General features: G+C 42.9%; 1 protein-coding gene across 2 annotated transcripts in view; it reads left to right on the forward strand.

Moving 5' to 3' along the window:
• The first annotated feature begins 4,553 nt into the window (after window positions 1–4,553).
• LOC112136946 overlaps window positions 4,554–19,884 on the forward strand; it is a 32,606-nt gene continuing 17,275 nt past the window's right edge. For both annotated transcript variants that reach the window (XR_004947810.1, XM_024259000.2), the window contains exons 1-4: window positions 4,554–4,624; window positions 4,702–4,915; window positions 8,111–8,607; window positions 11,795–17,001. Coding sequence is in view for 1 of the 2 variants with exons in the window: in XM_024259000.2 (XP_024114768.1) it covers window positions 4,565–4,624; window positions 4,702–4,915; window positions 8,111–8,607; window positions 11,795–17,001 (5,978 nt within the window). In the remaining variant the exon portion in view is untranslated. The remainder of the gene's footprint in view (window positions 4,625–4,701; window positions 4,916–8,110; window positions 8,608–11,794; window positions 17,002–19,884) is intronic.

Raw genomic sequence — 19,884 nt, forward strand, 5'->3', positions numbered from 1 at the left:
GCTCGGTAGTCGCTGCTTGCCGGGTAGAGGGCCATCGTCCGCCGAAGTTTGGTGGTTAGCTGTGCTGGACTGGATGCTGCTCCCCGTGCTGTTGATCGATGCTTGCAGAGGTCTGTTTGCTAGCTACGCGGGGCCAGATCACGTCGGTCTCCACAAGCGTGCGAGCTCCGCTTCATCCGGGTCGCGGGGGTAGCAGTCTAAGCAAAGATGCCCAGACTTCCCTCTCCCCGACCACTTCCTCCAGTTCCTCTGGGGGACCCCAAGGCGTTCCCAGACTGGCCGAGAAACATAGTCTCTCCAGTGTGTCCTGGGTCTTCCCCGGGGTCTCCGCCCAGTGGGACATGCCCGGAAAACCTCTCCAGGGAGGTGTCCAGGAGGCATCCGGACCAGATGCTCAAGCTGGCTCCTCAACTCGCTCCTCTCGATGCGGAGGAGAAGCGGCTCTACTCCGAGCTCTCTCCGGGTGACCTCATTCTGTCTCTAAAGGAGCACTCAGCCACCCTCCGGAAAAAAATAATTTCAGCTGCTTGTAGTCGGGAGTACTGGAACGAAGATCAACCAGTAAATCGAGAGCTTTGCTTTCTGGCTCAGCTCTCTGTTCACCACAACAGATCGGTACAGCATCCGCAAAATAGCGGACGCTGCTCCAATCCGCCTGTCAATCTCACGCTCCGATCTTCCCTCACTCGTGAACAAGACCCCAAGATATTTAAAGGCCTCGTGCAGTGGCAATTTTTTTTTTTTTTAATTTAGAAAGTCAATGGAACTTGGAAAACGAATCTGATAAAAATATTCACTTAAAATGATCCAGCGCGATTTTATTGATCATTTTATGGTTGTGCACAGCTTTAAATCTGGGCGATAGGTGGTGATGGGGGGGGCTGCGCGCGACGCCACTTCAGGGATCCCAGAGTGTAAACAACAATGGCGGACGGTTTGGGAAGTGACGTAAACCACGATTTAGCGGATATTTCTTTGGATGAAGGTGATGTCCCTTCATCAAACACGGGAATTTTAACGACACAGGGTTCGGAGGGTGTACAGCCCTACCAGTTTGAACCGGAGGTTTCCTCATCTGAGGATACAGGGGCTTCGGATGACGATGGTGAAAGCTCACACAGCGATGGCGGGGAGAAGACCATCAAACTTGACTATTTAGAGGAAGTAAAAGTCGTAACAAGGTTTCCGTAGGTGAACCTGCGGAAGGATCATTACTGGAAAAGGAAAGGCGCCGCCGCTGCCGCGGAGCGTCCTTTGTCGTCCTCCTCCAGGGCCGAGGCGGACTCAGCCCCCCCGCCCGGGTCTGCTGCTGCTGCGGCGACGGGTGGACTTGCTCCCCCGCCGCCCTCTCGGCCTCCCTCGCCCACGCGCAACCAACCCCCGCGCAGGTCCTCTTTCCAGACGGCCGGCGGGGTCCTCGGCTGCCGGACGACCGTCCGGCGAACCCACGGCGCCCCCCATACCCGGCCTGGGGCCTCGGAACCGCAAACCCCCCTCAGCGCGGCACGGCGGCCTCACCTGGCCGTCCGACGCGCGCCCGCCAGGTGCCCGCCAGTTGCCCGTACACCCCCCACGTTCCTCTGAATACACTCCAATCAGTGGTGGCGAAGCAGTCCTGCAGAGACTCTGTAGATCCCTCAGGCCACACCCGGACCAATTTTGTAGCTGGTCTGGTGACTTTAACCTTTGGCCTGTATGCTGGTATTAGCATTACAGTGGTATGGTCTGAGGCACAAAGGTGGGGGAGGGGGGTGGCTTTGTAGGCTCCATTGTGTGTGGTGTAGACATTGTCCAGGATGTTGTTACCTCTCGTGGGAAAGTTGATGTGTCCATGGAGGTGTAGAAAAACAGTCTTTGGATTTGCGTGGTTGAAGTCCCCGGCCAGGATGAGAAAGGCATCAGGGTGGGCTGTCTGCTGCTCACTGACGTGCTAATATAGTTCATACAGAGCCTCACTCCTGTTGGTGGTGGAGCTGGGAGGGATGTATGTTGGTACCAGCAGTACAGAGTTAAACTCCCTCGGCAGGTAGAATGGCCGACATTTAACGATCACAAACTCTGCCAGTGGAGAGCAGTGTTTGTAAACCACAGCAGCATTCCGGCACCAGGCATCACTGATGTAAACACACAGTCCACCGCCACGGCATTTCCCCCCCTCGACGAGCGTGCTGTCGGCCCGGTAGCATGTTAGTCCCGCTAGCTAAATAGCACAGTCCGGGACGCTGTCTGTTAGCCATGTTTCCACAAAAACATAAACGCAGCACTCACGGTCTTGGACAACGTGCGGAGAAGGCAGATGTAGTCAATTTTATTGTCCAGAGAGCGCACGTTGGCCAGCGTTATGGTCAGGATAGCAAGCCGGTGAGGGCTGGCCACTAGCCTGGCTCGGATGCCTCAGCGCTTTCCCCTCTTTTGTTTCCTCAACAGCCTGTTGGCGCCTCCACTCTGGCCTGGCTGCTGGAGTGGGTGTCGGTGCTTGAACGGGCCTCCGGAGCAAACCGTGGTAATGTAGCTTGACTAGATCGATCTCCGGAGTATGGTTGCCAATAGCGAGCAGAACCTCGCGGGTGTATCATTGCATTTGGTCAACACCAGATATGACAAAGCCAAAAAAAACACGCAAAACAGGACGTAAAAAACACAAAAACGGGAGAAAGAGGAGCCGCTGCCTGTGGACGCGCCGCCAGTTACTATACTTTGTCTTCATTTTCAGAAACAAGATGTGTCATCTCAAGGGGCTGATCCTCCCATTGTTTTGCAGAAGTTAAATAAATAAATAAACTTGTTAAATTCTAAGAAGGTTGTCCACTCTTATGGATTTTTTTCTAGTGAATTGTCCCAAACTTATACCTTGGGTTTTTTATTTTTTATTTTGGAGAACTTTTTCTGTGAATTTGTGACAAAAGCAAGAACCAGAGAGCAAGAACAAACACAAGAACTAAACATCAGATCTTAGGGAGTTTAGGCCCTGAATTTGAACAGGACAACCATTGAGGTTAATGCTATGAAAACAATAAATTCCTGCTTTGATAATGACTATCCACAGAATCACATGATCACGTCATCTCTACCTTCCATTCTTATTAGAATATTTATTGTGACATCAACTGAATGCTTTCAACTCTCGCTCTGAAAAACCAACAACCAAACACTCAAAGTTGTCTGTTCAGTGTAGGACTGGGAATCACTGGGTACCTCACGATACGATACGATACGATACGCGATACATGGCTCACGATATCGATAATATCGCGATACTGCGATAATTGGTAAAAATCCTCTCTAATAACTACCATTATATAGAACATGTTTTTGGGGGGAAATATATCCCCATTTGTCTTTTTTACCTTAAACACAATCATACTAAACAACTTTTCTTATTTTGTGCAACAAATTATAGACACTTTTGTGCAACATTGTTGAAATCAGTAAAACTATGTCTTTGACAAACATTGACAACAACTGAATTGGAATTATCTGTCAGATTCAATGTTAACAATAGTAAACATGATCAGCAGTGACACTACTTAGTGCAGAATTGTTGTAAACAGAACAAATATTAAATAAGTCAAGTAGTGACAGCTATCTACCTCCAAAAGAACGTCACACCAAAGGATGATGAATATAATGTTTTACAGCCTCTCTCAAAATTGACCTAATTTTTTGTGCACTTTTCTCTCACTTGAAAAGGGCTGAGCATCCAAAAATAAAGGCTGATTTACTCAGACTGTTACTTGAGATTATTTTTCCAATTTTTATCATTTTTCCATTTGGTCAGTCAGCAGTCAATAGGTAAAATCCTTAAAACACACATAATAATGGCAATAAATATAATTTTAAGTGCTTCAATTAATTAGCATTCTCCCTAATTTTACAGTGAATTCATGTACTTTAGTTTAATTACATTTAAATTTAACTTCATACATCAAATCCTGCTTTTTTATTTGAGAATTACTTTAAAATTAACATTAGCAACAAGTAATTACATTGTTTGAAAACGTCACATTATAAATTTACCAAAGTTACACCGTACAGCAGCAGGTTAAACATTGAAGTGCATGAAAGCGAAAATTCCGACGCTCCTTGAAGCGTACACAGACAACTGCGAAGCACGCGCTCAGTTCCCACAGCAAACAGGAAGTAAGTGATCGCTGACATTCTAGCGCTCAGACAAAGTCGCTTCTTACCGGCTGGATCTCCTACATATTTATGATAAATGCTGACAGGTAGGCATGCTTCACACACGCGCTACAGAGCCTGTATCTCACCGGTGCTTCTCCCGAATGAGCGCGTGCATCGCTATTAAAAGTCCGACGCAGCGTGTGCCCATAGTTCCGGCGCGTGACTCAGACGCTCAGCGCTACAGCCTCTTTAAATGAAAATATAATATCGATACTTGGTGAGAACCCATCGAGAATCGATCGCAGGACTAAATATCGCGATATATCGCAATATCGATATTTTGGCACACCCCTAGTTCAGTGCATTCAAGCTACAGAATTAAAATACTTTTAAGTCCTAACAAGCCTTGACTTTGTTTTCTTGCAGAGGTACAAGTGCTAAGATGATAGAGGTAATAAATACTACACCTTACACCTGGTACTGTTCCTCAACGGAAAATGAGGTAAGAGAAAAGTCTTACTGAAAGTTTCTTCAGAGTGATCCTTGATTTAATGCTGCTCCTGTTCTGCACTTTTCCAGCTTGGTCAGATATTAAAAGGACATTCGACTTTAGAGTTTACGGTGGAGCAACCCAGGATCTATTTGCGATATAAGGGTCATTCCAGTTGGAACCTCAGAAGTTTACCCAGTTTCAATGTTGATAAAGAATTCACTATCAGAGAGAGTGACGACCGCCAGCACTTCCAGCTGGTAACTGACTATATTGTCATTAATGATAGCTGCCCCAACTTTGGTGAGTATGAAAGAGATACATGGATGTTCTTTGACCATTTTCATTGCCTCTAATGCAAAAACAGGATCTCTGATGTCATTAAAGAGACATTCCTATGAAAATGGTGTTTTTGACATGTTCTTGTGGCATTCTTCTAATGCTGGAGGACATATATGAAGAAAATTAAGATTAAAACTGAATATCCAAATATTTCTTCATTCCATCTGCTGTGGATGAGGATCAGAAAACAGTCAAGTTAAAAAACAGCTTATTTGTGATTTGAAAAGTGACAAGCCATAAGCGCTCTGCTTCGCTCCGCAACAGCGAAGGAGAGGGCGGCGGGATTACTCTTCAAAAACTGTACCAGAAAACTAGCGTTGCCACGATCAGTCGACTAATTGACTATTAAAGTAGTCGACGACTAATTTAAAAGTTGATTAGTCATTACTTTATATTATGTGGAGTCAGAGTGTAGTAAAGCTGAAAGTTATAATGGCATTCTGCTAGCTTTTTGGCCTTTATTAAGGTTTTTTTTTTTAGGCTAAGTTAGGGTTTAGCTGATATTTCGGCTACATGCTACAGCTATTTTGGCTTATTTAGGCTTTTTTCAGTTTTTCTAGGTTAATTTAGCCTTTAGCTAATTTTTTAGCAGGCTATCAGCTCCAGTGTTTTCAGCTATCAATTTCAGCTGTTATCACTAGCATCTTCAGCGGCCAAATTCAGCTTACAGCATTCACGCTAGCATTATCACAGGTAATGCTATATATCCAGTTTTTAGTTAGTTAAAAGCTAATGATGTGTGTTTTACATCCACTTTGTGCATGACCCGTTTAGTCGACTAATCTGAAAAAATAATCAGTGATTATTCGACTATTAAAATAATCGTTTGAGGCAGCACTACTAAAAACCACATAGTCATACCATAAATATCTGCCTTCAGTATCCCTGGCGTTTATTCTAATACTTTGTAATGCAATTACTTTAAAGATCACTTTGTTGAAATCTCGAACCTGTAGATTTATTTTTGCAAAATGCAACTTTAATTTAAAATATATTAAAAGAATAGACTGAGATTACATTTTCTGAAGCTATGAAGAGATGTTTTACATGTTAGATCCAATTAACAAAAGTTATGTCTTTAAAGTTATGAAGGGTCACGTGTCTCACACAAAGGACTTTGAGTGTCTGTCCAGAATGCTTGCAGACTCTCCAGGGGGTCAACCTGCTGGAACCAAAATATCTTTTGAGGGTGGCAGGTTGAAACTAACCAGAGCTTGGAATGTGAAATAGTCAGGGTTCTGGCCCGGTTTGATGACTTAACATCCGAGTGGGAAATAGAGGTTTTAGACAACTTTACGGCCCCCTTGCTGGGAGAGGAACTCTGTTATCTTGAAAGGCACTCCAAATAAAAGTTGGGTGACCAAATGGTCAACACATGTTATCACAGTTGTTTCCAAGGGTGAAATGCTACATTTAACAAGGTTTTACATTCCACAATTTAGGTTATACAGAGAATTAGTTTAGCTATAGCACGCTGGACCAAACCAATGTCTCTCTTAGGGAGCAGATGTGGAGTGGCACCGACTGATACAAGTTTCTTCTTTTTGTCCTCTCAAGTGGGCCGCTACGCCCCATAGGATGTCCCCCTGTGTGGATCAGTAATCAATGTGTTTGAACCCTGCTGCAGATGCAGGCTCTGATTCTAAAAGCTTTATCAGTAGTGTAATGTGAGCTGCAGTGGTGTGTCTGCAGCTGGATGCAAAAAGCATCAGGGAGGGGTCACGCCGGGTTCACACTGGAGGCGGAAGCGCCGCGAAGCTGAGCAGAGTGTGCGTGGTGTTCGCTCTGCTCTGTGGTTCACACAGACGCGCATTTCTCCGTGACGGTCGACAGGCGCTTCTGCAGGAGCTTTTTATTGTTTTTGCCATCATAATAAGTTAATCACCAAAGGATATTACCCCGTGTTTCTGCTAAGAGGAGCTGCTCTCTGCCTTTCTGTTGTTTTACACCCAAAACCCAGCCCCCGCTCACCCGCTCAAGAGTCGGCTGACTACATTGGATCTGTGTGTGCGCGTCTCTGTTTTGTGTGTGTGTATGCGCACACGCTTGCAGTTGTGTCTGTGTGGATAAATTAATAAACTGAGAATATTACCCAACCTTTATGTTAAGAAGAGGTGCTCTCTACCTCTTTTTTTTCCCTCTCTACAGTCAGTTTAGATACAAAAAACATGATCACATTTGTCAATCACGGCGTTTTATTGTGGAAAAATTGGTTATATTTTGAAAATAAACCGGATTTTCTCATGTATTTTGATGTAACTTTATGCGGAATGCTCGTGGCTCACACACAAAATAGAGCAGACCCCAAAGCGATCCGCTGCACAGGGCGGGCCCTCTGTAGAGGACCGCGCCTGGTGTGAACGATGCCATAGGTTAACAAGGGCGCCAAATGGAAGCGGCCTCCTCCAGTGTTAAACCCGGCGCCAGGATGGTAAATTGTGTATACTAATTTAGCGCTTTTCTACCTTGCTCAAAGGCCCAAACGCTTTACAGTCACAGACTCATTCACACACATTCGCAAACTCATGGTGGCTCCGCTGCCGAACACAACCTCCCATCAGAGGCAATATTGGGATCAGTGTCTTGCCCAAGGACACTTCGACACATGACCGGGCAAGGTGGGAATCGAACCTGCAATCTTCTGATCAGGAGTCAACCGCCACACTACTGCACCACGCCCGCCCCAATCTTTGTCACAATGTCAGTTTTTGTTCTCTAAAAGTTAATACAAATACACAAAAAAATCACTATTTTAGTCTATTCTGCAACAGACTAACAGTCTTTGAGGGTCTGAAGTCTAGCTGATAGGTGTTCAAATACTTATTTGCAGCAGTAACATACATACAAATAAATAATTTGAAAATGCATACAATGTGATTTCCAGATGTTGTTAGATTATGCCTCTCACAGCGGCCATGAATTTAAGATGAAGTGGAATCGTGGCATCATGGTGGGGACTCGATCATTAAGTGGGACAACTTGCAAAATCACAGGGTGTTCAAATAATTATTTGTCTTACTGTAACAGTCAAATCTTGTACTGACTTTTTTTTATAGTTACTTTTTTCTGTCAAAACCTCTTCTTACATTTGCAGCTTCAGGTTTACTTGGTCTAACAAAGCTGACATGGGCTCTCCATGTGTTGGTTGTCTTGCAGGCCGAATTGAAGAGGAAAAAAAAGAAAAGGAGAGACGACAACAAAGAGAGAAGCAAGAGAAGGAAGCACGCGAACAGGAAAGAAAGGAGAAAGAAAGACGAGTGCGATTACAGCAGGAACGAATAGAGCAGGAAAGACGAGTGCGATTACAGCAGGAACGAATAGAGCAGGAAAGACGAGTGCGATTACAGCAGGAACGAATAGAGCAGGAAAGACTAGAGCAGGAAAGATGGGAACGAGAAAGACGAGAACAACAAGAATTGGAAAGACTAGAGCAGCAAGAAGAAGAGAAAAGACGGTTGATGGAATTGGAGCGACTACATAAGATCCAAGAGCAGATTGAGGAGGAGAACAAGACCTCCAAAAGAAACCTCCGCAGGGCCCAGGAGAGACTTCAAGAGGAACAGATCCTCAAATCTCAGGATCAGGAACAGGAGCACACTCAGGTTATCCACCAGCTCTTGGAAGAACATGCAACTCCTGTCGACCACAATGAGGTGAGAATGGCTGATAGAGCCACCACCAGCTTGTTTCATGTCTTGAGACACATTAGGAGGCTTTACAATGGTTCAGTGGATAGTAGTCCTGCCTCAGCACGAAGGCCCCGGTTCAAGTCCGGAGGGAGAGCTTTCTGTGTGGTTTGTATGTTCTCCCCATGTATGAGTGAGTTTTTCCAGGGGCTCTGGCTTTCTCCATTGTCCAAAAACATGCTTCATAGATTGATGGCTCTAAATTGTCCCTAAGTGTTAATGTGAGTGTCTATGGGTGTATGATTGTGGCCCTGCGACAGACTGGCATCCTGTCCAGGGTGTCCCCCGCCTTCGTCCAACAGTAGCCAGGTTTGGGTCCAGTAGCCCTGTGACTCCATGAGGGATAAAATTGGTTAAGAAACTGGATGGATAAATGGATGTTTCCATTGGACCCCCTGAGTAGATCTTTGGCTCTGTCGATTGCAAGACAACTATATGGAATTGGTGAGAGTTATGAATAGCTTTTATTGTTTCAGTTGTTAGGAACTGCTGATGAAAGACCGGAAATGCAGGAGATCAGGAGCCTGTTTCAAGAAGCGGGTTAAACAAATTTAGAGTTCAAACCTGAACTCAGAGCCCACAGACTCAAAATTCTGAAACTTGGAGCTTTCGTTTTCAGAACACCTGAAAATGTTTGATTCAATTAACTTGAAGTTGTTAGAACCAGAATCAGGTGCAAGCGTCCCGACCATGAAAAGCCCTGATCAATGGAGCAAAGACACCAGGTGTTGATTCCCACAAAGCTTTTTTAGGGATGTCCCGATCAGGTTTTTTTGCGCCCAATCCAATTCAGAGTGATTTGATTTTGAATATCTGCCGATATCCAGTCCCAATCAAATATTTTTGAAAAACATTTTAAAAATAGGCATGTTTAGAGGTGTCAGAGTCGAGGTGAGGGTCAGGGCAGGCGGCTCGCAATCAGAGAATTAGCAGGTCTGGGGACTGCTCTTGCTGGTGACCAGAGGGGGGACAGAGCTTTGACTCTTGACATAGAGTTCTAGTGGAGCATTTATCCAGAATAATAAGCTTGAAATATAAAGCGCTCAACATAGTAAAAATTAATTTGATATATGCTACAGATCGTGAAACAGCATTCAATACTGATCGACTCATCAACACATGATTAGGCCCCATTTTTTTTTGAGTGATCGGATCAGGACACCCCTAGTTTTTTTGTGATCTTATTGTGGACAAGCATTTTGACACTTCACAAATGACCGAACTCATGGTTTATTCTTTTAAAATGGCTCAAAAACATACAGCACATTGAGATAATAATAATAATAATAATTTTATACAACAATAACATAAATAATATTATTTTTAACAGAAAAAAAATTCTGTCAAAATCAAAATCAGATTTTATTGTTTCAGCTCTTGTTTGATATATCACGTGTAGGAAATGATTTAACTTCCCCTAATTGGTGAAAAACATTTTCCACTGCAACAATATCCGCTTTGTGTTCATCCAAACAAGCCCAAGTTTTACTCTGAACAGTTAGAAATATGAAAGTAAAATACTTGTTTAATAAGAAGGACTGTGTAGAGTTAAGACAGACTACAGGCTTCCATATTTTTTACCTTTTCAGTTAGTGGTCTGCCTTATGATTCTTATAAAATAAAAAGTAAACCTTATCTCATAAAAGTTTGAAATACCATAAAAGCCACACATGGATAGACACACAAGAGCTGTTCTGCAGACTTTGAATCAATCTTTGATCAAAAATAGGCAGTGCAATCCACAGCTAGATAAAATACTAATAGTTATGCCATTGTCCGGGTGAATACTCGATTCTGATTGGCTGCTGGGTGTGGATTACAAATTAATAATGGACACATGAAAATGAAGATCAGTCAAAGAACCGGAAGGCTCTATATCATAGCACTGTTCTAAAGGCGAGTTGGTAACCGGAGGAAAAGAAACTCAGAACATTAACTGATCTTCAATTGTGCTATCTTGTAGGGTCCAGATGACCCCACCCCTACATTGATGTGTGTTAACCCTTCCATGACAAACGTGGATTTCATGTCTGCCATGGACACCAGTGAAAATCAAAAATCATTGAAAAAAGAGGTTCACAATGCTTTAGTGGGGTCCAAATGACCCCACTCCCAAAATCAACATACCTAGGTTAGCACAAGGGATATACTGCTTTCCTTTGCCGCCGTACTCAAGATCAGTGCAAGCTGTGAGATAACTTTCAAACCAAAATATTCAATCATTTTTTTGTACTTTTTACTATTTAGTACTACTCTTTAGTACTTTTGGGTTTTTTTCAGTTGAGATTGCTTTTTCACACCACTTGATATGTGGTGTGGCATGCTGTCAAGGTAACATGAAAACATCCTGAAGACCTCAAGTGCAGGAACAAAGAAAAGCCATATAATTGCTGATTACCACATTAGGTTAAATAAAGCGATAATTCAGAGAGAAAGTTTGCTTCTTCCTTTTTGATTTTGTCTGGATGGTGAAGCAACAGTTTGTTTTATAGAGGCCAGTGCAGTGATATAGATCATTTGGGTTTTCTTAGATGTGCATTTTCACTGTGGATTTTTACTTTTTAATCCACACCCAACAGCCAATCAAAATTGAGTATTCACCTGGACCTAGGTGTGACAAAAATGAATGAACTTTACAAAAGCAACCGCCTCAACGAAAGTCGACTTCACGAAAGTAAAACTCCGCTTTGCGACAGACAGTTCAGGCTTTCCCATTTTTCATTAACTTTGATGACGAAAGCCTTGTCAGGTATTATCCCTTACTTAATGTTCTGACTCACAGGTTTGTGGAGACAAATCAGTCAACTGCAAACCTAGCATTTACCCTGCTGATTGAAAGGAGTGAATGTTCCAAAGAGTGAGTTGATATTTGGGTTCTGTATTTACGTTAACATAAAACGTATGCTATGCTAACTTGATATCTAAAATTAAAAAATCTCATTGAGAAACGTCATCAAAGTGGCTTCATGCACAGAACTCATCTTTACTAACAGCATTGTTAAATAATGTGATTTCCAGCATTTGCTTGTCTTTTGTTATAAAAACAAGACAAGTCAAAGTTTCATGATATGTCATTTAATGCATACATGTTGCTGAAAATTGACCTGAAACTTAAGAACTGATGTCAACTTCGTATTCTCTCTTTTTTTTGAAGCTCCATGACATCAGTGAAAGATTTGAAGAACTTGTATCCGAGTACCAAATCACAGAGAGTGGAAAAGTCTTTGAAAATCTGGAAGACAGGATGAAGACTCTTCAAAATGTGCTGATATTAAATCATCTCAACACACATCAAATACCCATCAGCTCACTGTGGACTTTGGACCAGGCAACCGGATATGTGGACCTGTCTCTCACAGAGAAGTTTAACATCTTGGAAGCAGTAATGATGGTCACTCTTAATGAGGACACTGAATTTGAGGATGCACTTAAACAGGACCAAAAGATTGAATTCCTCTTCAACTTGCAAGATCAGCTTTATGACACTAATCCAACACTAGCCAGAAAGGTTTTAGTCAATGTCCTTGATCTAACTTCACAGCAGACTCAAGCAGCAAAAGACTTTCTGAGTCTGATACTTTTCAATAACATCTGGACACCAAAAGAAATACAAATTTTCACAAAGAAAGCCTTGACCACGAGTCAAGAGGTAGTCGAACAGATCCTCCAAAAAGCGTGCACCTACAGAGTCAACTGCATTCTGACTCTCTCGTCATTAAATTACACAGATCCAGCAAAGTACATGAAACACATAATACTGAATGAGATGGACAAAGACATAGACGCCATCCTGAGTGAAATGCGAGAAAAAAACTATCCAGAGCAGACTCTGTCCATACTGGAAGACATTCTGAAATATGTGGAAGAAAGTTTGGCCAAAGATAAAGATCTGGTCATCAATAAAAGGATGATTGAAGATGGAAGAAAAATGATACAGTCACTGGATCTGTCCAATCCTGATTCTGATACTCTAAAAAGAGTCCTGTTTGTGTTGTGTTTGGCTGTCAAAAAATGCACAGCATTCCTCACTGAAAAGGGTGAAAAGGTTCAAGGCTACTTCCCCAGACTGACTCAGCTGACCTCGCTGATGTTACTGATGCTGCCACAGTTTCAATCAAAGGGAGGGTGTCTTTTAGAAATTGGGACTGGAGAAGGAAAATCCTGTATTTTAGCCATGTTTGCCACTGTCCAAGCACTGCAGGGGACAGCGGTGGACATTGTAACAAGTTCTCCTTTGCTTGCAATTCGTGATCAGGAAGAGTGGGGGAAGTTATATGATATGTTTGGAGTGACTTCCTCCACTGTGCCTCCACAATTTGAAGGCAAGAGATCTTCAGATAATCATGAAGAGTTGCTGAAATGTGCATACTCAATGAGAGTGGTTTATGGTACTGTTGGCACCTTCGCAGCAGATATTCTAAGGCAAGAGTTTGAGAAGACAACCACTCGAGGGCAGAGGAAGTGTGAATGTGTGATAGTGGATGAAGTAGACTACATGACACTGGACAGTGGAGTTCAAGTGACATTCCTTTCTCACCAAGCTAGTGGACTCAGGCATTTAGAACAGGTCCTGGCAGCTCTCTGGGCCATGGTGTCAAACTGCCGGCAAATCGAGATCTTTGAAACTGGAGAGATCTGGTGGACAACCAGGATTCAGCACTTTCACAAAGCTGTTAAACAATCAGTGACTGGATCAATGTCAGAAGATGACATTCTGTTGCAGGTTGCCAAGCAAAGGTCTTGTTCACAAGACGAACTTGTTCAGTTAGAAAAAGCAATCAGAAGACCACAAACAGAAGATGAAAGCTCTGAGGATGAAAGCTGTAATATCATTGAAAGTATTATGGCCAAGACTGGTCCTGAAGAGCAGTTTCGTCTGCTTGAAGAGCTTGTGGCAGAGACAGGCTACAATGTGGTTGTTGACTGTTACTCACTCATCGACAACAAAGCCAAACTGTTGAAAGAAAGTTCTGACACAAACTCTGATGTCAGCATGCTTCTGCTGCCACATGGACGATCCTGTGAGATCATGTCTGAGAATTCACTGATTGAAACAACTCTCGGAAACATAAAGCCTAAGATAAAATACTCAGATGAGTGCTCCCTAAACTCACTGGAGAAATCCGAAGGCTTCATTGTAATTCCATCTGTTTTGAAAGAGTATGTTGAGAATCAGTTGCCAGTTTTTGCAGAAAATGCTCTAAGAGCCATCAAAATGACTCTAGGAAGAGAGTACATGATTGACAAAGCAATTGAAGCTGACAATGTTCAGAGTCCCCACCATGATGCCATAATTCCTTTGGACTTTCAAGCCAGTGGAGTTCTGGAAAAAAACAAGCGCTGGGGTGATGGCCTGCAGCAGTTCTTAGAGATGAAACACCAGCTGGCAATTTCCCAACTGTCCAATGTCACCAATTTCATGTCAAATGTTCACTTCTTCAAAAGGTACCTCAAAGAAAAGGGCATCTATGGTGTCTCTGGGACTCTTGGGGGCACGGCTGAGAAAGAATTTCTTAACCGACAATATAAAACAGAAAGCCACATCATTCCAGCACATCGTCACAAAAAGTTGCTGGAGCTGCCGGCAGTTCAAGTGAGTGGAGGAAACACCATGTGGGTCCTTGCAATCTATGAATCTGCCTGGAGAGCCGCAAGCAGAGGACAAGTGGTATTAATTATTTGTGAGGATGTGAAGACTGCAAATGAGCTGCAAACTGAAATGCATGATAAAGGAATAAAGCCTGAGCAGATCACCATGTACACAATCAGCGAAAAACATAACATAGAGAAGAAGAACTTCAGCCCGGGAAACATCATTATTGCCACAAATCTCGGTGGACGGGGAACTGACATACACGTTCGGCAGGAGGTCAATGAGTGTGGGGGACTCTTTGTTCTTCTCACATACTTCCCTGCAAGTCAGCGAGTGGAGAAACAGATCTTTGGCCGCACTGCCCGAAAGGGAAACCCGGGAATGGTCCAGATGATTCTCAACCAAGACTTTCTTGAACCAGCTTACCGAGGCCAATCGGTGGAGACTATGAGACTGATCAGGGAAGAGCATGAGATCAAGCGCTTGGAAAGCATGGAGCGGCATGAACTGTTAGAAATTGAAATAAAAGAAGACCTGTTCTCTAGGTTTTGTGAGTTTCTCTGTGACTTTGACAAAAATTATTCTGCAGAAGAGAGGAGTGACTTCACACAAAAGAGTCTAAAAGACGTCCCTGCATGTTTTAAGATCTATAAAAAGAAATGTGACTATAAGGTTGCACTCAGTGCTTTGAAGGAATCCTGGGCATTATGGCTCATTCTCCATGAAGATGACATCAGCAGGCTTGACTACAACAACACACTGAGAGAAGACCTCACCAGAGACTTACAGAACACTGCTAAGCACCTCCTGCAGGGAACAAGTAACAACTTTTATGACTACATGAAAATTGCCAAAGGCAGAACCATCCTGCATCGCCTCGACAAGAAGAAAAGTGACTGTGGAGCTTTGTCATACTGGCAGAGTGCTGCAGAGAGGGACCCTTTCTACAGTGCTGTGGCATTTTATAACCAAGCTTACATCACAATCAACCTGCAAAAGAGCAACTACCTCTCAGAAGCAAAACAGTTTCTGAAGAAGGCAAGCACAGGAGTGGACGTGTACTTATCAGAAACAGCAAACACTATGGCTTTTTGCAATCTGTCAGTGACAAAAGATTTTGTGTCTCACCACAAAGACTGCAACCTCCAGAGTCAAATGAATGCCCGCATGAACGCTTTTAGAACTTGGAAATCCCACATGGAAAATGCTCTGAAAATTCTGGAGGAGCTGGAAAGAAGCAAAGGTCAGGCAATAGTGGAGGAGTCGAGTGTCTACAGTCTGACCAAAAACAAAGATTTCATCAGCACTCAAGAGTTGATGGTCCTTGATGAGTTCGGCCTCTGCATTGTGTTTGATGTGAAGAAGAAACCAGAGTTCTCCTTTGATGCTTTTATTTGCTTCTGTCTCGGTGTGCTCCAGGTGGCAGCAGGTGTTCTGGTTTTAACTCTGTCACAAGGGGCGGCTAGTCAGTTTGGATTTGGGCTGATCAGTGAGGGGGTGTCAGACATGATTCAAGGGATCAAAGGCATGATCCAAGGAAGCTTTGACTGGGCAGAGTGGGCAGTTTCCAAGGCCATCAGTATTGGAGTGTCCCTGGTGTTTGGGGGTATTGGGCGACTTAAGAATGCTGCTTGTGCCATGCGCAGCGGGGCTAAAGGTCTTGTTTCTGGAGCCAAACATGCCTCTAGATTCACAGTGAAACAGTGTTTTAAACAAGCAACAAAATACACTGCCCAGGAGCTGGTCAAGCAAGGCAGCATCAATGTTCTGAGCTATGTTGCTGACGCAGCACTTACAGCTTTATTCAAAAAGATCCTTAAAAAGGCTTTTATGAATAAGACCATTTCTCTAGTGAGAGCCAATGTTCACCTGAATAATGCTCTCACTAGCTTCGTCTGCTCTGCAGTCCCAAAGACTGCCATGGACCACGAGCTCAGTGACTTCACAATAGAAAGAGAATGTGAGGAACAAATACGCCAGTCAGTGGATGTATTGACGAGAAGCATAATTCCTGACCTCATGATGGACTGTACCAGGATTACTAAGGTTCTCAATACCCTTTCAGAGGTCTGTGGTTCTGTAAGACATCACATGGAGAACCAAAAGAAAGTTAAAAACGTGATGGTGATTTTGAACACAGCTCAATATATAACAATGTTTGTAGAAATGCTCAGCTCCTTTCCCACTGAGGATGTCATCAACACCAAATTTGTGCCTCAGTTCCTACACAGTATGAAGGATCTACCACATAATGACTATGATCAGGATGAATGGGACCATTTATCAGATGTGAGGCGCCTCAAAGATGAACTCATCAGCCTCATCGCACTAAGTGTTTCTGATGCCTTGGTTGAGGCCTGTAGCAGACACATGACCTCCCTGGTGACCAAAAGCTGTATGACTGCAGTAAACCGTGGAGCTGGTTCTGCTGTTAGCAATTTATTTGGCAGGACCGACACCCAGAGTTTCTTTGACTCACAACAGCACAAATATCAGCTGAACAAAACCATCCAGCACCCTTCAACACTTCAGACTGACAAAAAGACCTGTGATCATTATGCAGAGGAAGTCGGTAATGTTAACCGCCCCGCTACAGCTCTGGACATCCATGTGCTCACTGAGAGTGACGATCTGCAAGGCAAAGGCATCAGAGTGATTGTGGTGGACAAGCATGGCAAAAAGCTTTCAGAAGATTATTATCCAGGAAAGAACAGCTCTGCTGGAGACATCAAGCTTCGACTGAAAAAGATGCCTGAAAATCAACATCAGTAAGTACAACTTCTGCAAGACTGAGATTTGCTAAAATGATTGCAGTCATTCTTCTTTTGTCATTTGTAAGAATGTTGTTTGAGCTGGGATGATAACAAAAAAAAAAAAAAAATTCCACAAAAAACAGCAGTTACCCCCAGGCATGCTCAAATACCAAAAACTTCGCCATCTAAATGCAAAGACGCACCAACATCAAAGGTTCCAGCAGGCAGAACCAAAAAGACACAAACAAACATCAAGTTCTCCATCAGGTTGACCTAAACATACACATACATAAAATACTCCAACAGGCAGATGCAAACATGAACTAACTCCAAAGGCTACCACAGATAGTAAATATCAAGTAGATCCAAGCAAAAACCAACATTAAAGACTCCCACGGATACAGTAATTCCAAATATAAAACAGCATCAAAACTCATCACTTTAATAGCTATTTGCAAGAATTTACAAATATCAAAGACTGTAGCCAGTGTTGGGTAAGTTGTTTTTAAAAAGTAATTGATTACTTTACTTTAGTGACTGGATGAAATTGTAGTGATATTACTTTACTTATTACTTATTTTAGAATGTAATTCACTACTCGTTACTTTACTTTTTTCAAATTCTCAAGGGAAAAACCTTGTCTTTCATCCAAATTGGTTTTAAATCAATGGCCTCGTACAAACTATGAACATGGTTTAAGACAGAACCTGGTTTCATTAGAAATCAGACAGCAGAGTGAAAAATGACACTAAAGTTACAGCATATGTGGTCAATGCCACTGTTCAAAGAGAGATGAGGGAAAAGCTGTTACACCTAAATACATATGTTAAATCTGAAACTAAGTCTATTGAAAACATAAATAACTGTTTAATGCCTACAGCAGTTTCTTTCTCCTCTGCAAATAAATAAATAACATGCAAAAAGTCATTCTGATGTAGACGGTGGGGCTAGAGATGGTGATTCCAGTTCTTCTTAGAGAACTGGCTTCATTTCACTAAAAAGAATCATCTCTTTCAGCTTCAAGGTGCCTCTTCAGGTTGTTTTGGTGCATATTTACTGACATTTGAACTGTAATTCGTTATGTTCTTCCGTTACTGACAAAAGTAATTAAATTACAGTAATTGGTTACTTTGTAATTCGTTACCCCAACAGTGACTGCAGCAAGTACATCCACACATGAACCAACAGCAATGAACTGCATATCTAAACATATACTTGCTTTAAATAACCTAACGGATACAGTAGATTCAAATATGATCTAGCCTTAAAAAAATCCAGCAGATACAGGAGATCCAATCAGTAACCAACATCAAAGACTCCAGCAACTACAGTAGATCAAAAAATTAACTAGCTTTACAGAATCCACTAGATATAGTAAATCAAAATATGAAGCCACATCAAGAGCTCCAGAAAATTGATTTAAACATTATCCAACATGGGCTGCACGGTGACGCAGTGGTTAGCGCTCTTGCCTCACAGCGAGAAGGCCCCGGTTCGAATCCCGGCTGGGACCTTTCTGTGTGGAGTTTGCATGTTCTCCCCGCGTATGCGTGGGTTTTCACCGGGGACTCCGGCTTCCTCCCACCGTCCAAAAACATGCTTCATAGGTTCATTGGTGACTCTAAATTGCCCCTAGGTGTGAATGTGAGAGTGAATGTGTGTGATTGAGGCCCTGCGACAGACTGGAGACCTGTCCAGGGTGTACCCCGCCTTCACCCATCAGCAGCCGGGATAGGCTCCGGCACCCCCGCGACCCCGAAAGGGAAGACGCGGTCAAGAAGATGGATGGATGGATTATCCAACATCAAAAACTCCAACAGAAACAGTAGATCAAAACATGAACCAACATCAAATTTTCAGCAGATAATAAATTCAAGCATGAACCAGCTTAAAAAACTTTAGCAGATAAAATAGATCCAAACATTGACCAGCATCTTTGTGTTTTATGTTTTGTAGATACAATAGATCCAAACATGAACCAACATCTTTATGTTTTATGTTCCGTAGATACACCAGTTGAAAACACGAAGAACAGTCTAAAACGTCAAAGACTCAAGTAGAAACTTTAGATCTAAACATAAACATCAGAGATTCCAGTTCATACAACAGATTTAAATATGAGCCAACATGGAAGACAGCTTTATCTATGTGCAAAAATGTTTAAACATCAAAGACTGTAGAAAGTATATCCATTATGGATGTCCCGATCAGGTTTTTTTGGGCCAGGTCCGATTCCGAGTCATTTGATTTTGTGTATCTGTCGATACAAGGGTTGGGCACCGATGGGTTCTGATGCGGTTCCGGTGCTACCGCGGTTCTTTTGTTTCGGTTTCGGTTCCCTTTCGGTGCTTATTGCGGTACTTCAGTAATAAAAAATAATGCCTTTATCTTCCTAAATCCAAAGCAGAACGGCTTCAAACAAGCGCAGACTCCCTCCTGCCGTGCAGCTGTGCGCACGTAATATAAAGCATAATATAAAACTCCGTCTTAAATAAACTTAAACGTCCTTGAAATTTTAGCCTGACGTTTTATTAAATTAAATCAGGAATGTGGCATTTATTTGCAGTTGTTTTTGGGCAAAAGCAATATTTTATTTCAATAAAATAAGGCGGAAGATAAATGTCAATCACACGGCTGCAAAGCGCAGCAGATGATGACGACCCGCTGTGGTGGTGGGCGGAGCCGAGCCGAGCTTTCTGCTATTAGCAGCCCAACAAGGAGGAAACGATTCATTGTTTCATTTTGGGATGGGGCTCCAGCGTTGTTTAAAAATTGCGGAAACTCCACTATTCACAGCGAAAGTCCCGCCCACCGACGTTGCGGAAGCCGACCATCTCGGCGGTTTTATATGAGCCCGCCCACGAACACAAGAAAGTAAATAGATAGGCTGAATCGTAA

This window comes from Oryzias melastigma, linkage group LG4 (genome assembly GCF_002922805.2).
Source record: "Oryzias melastigma strain HK-1 linkage group LG4, ASM292280v2, whole genome shotgun sequence".
In the NCBI taxonomy this organism is placed as follows: Eukaryota; Metazoa; Chordata; class Actinopteri; order Beloniformes; family Adrianichthyidae; genus Oryzias; species Oryzias melastigma.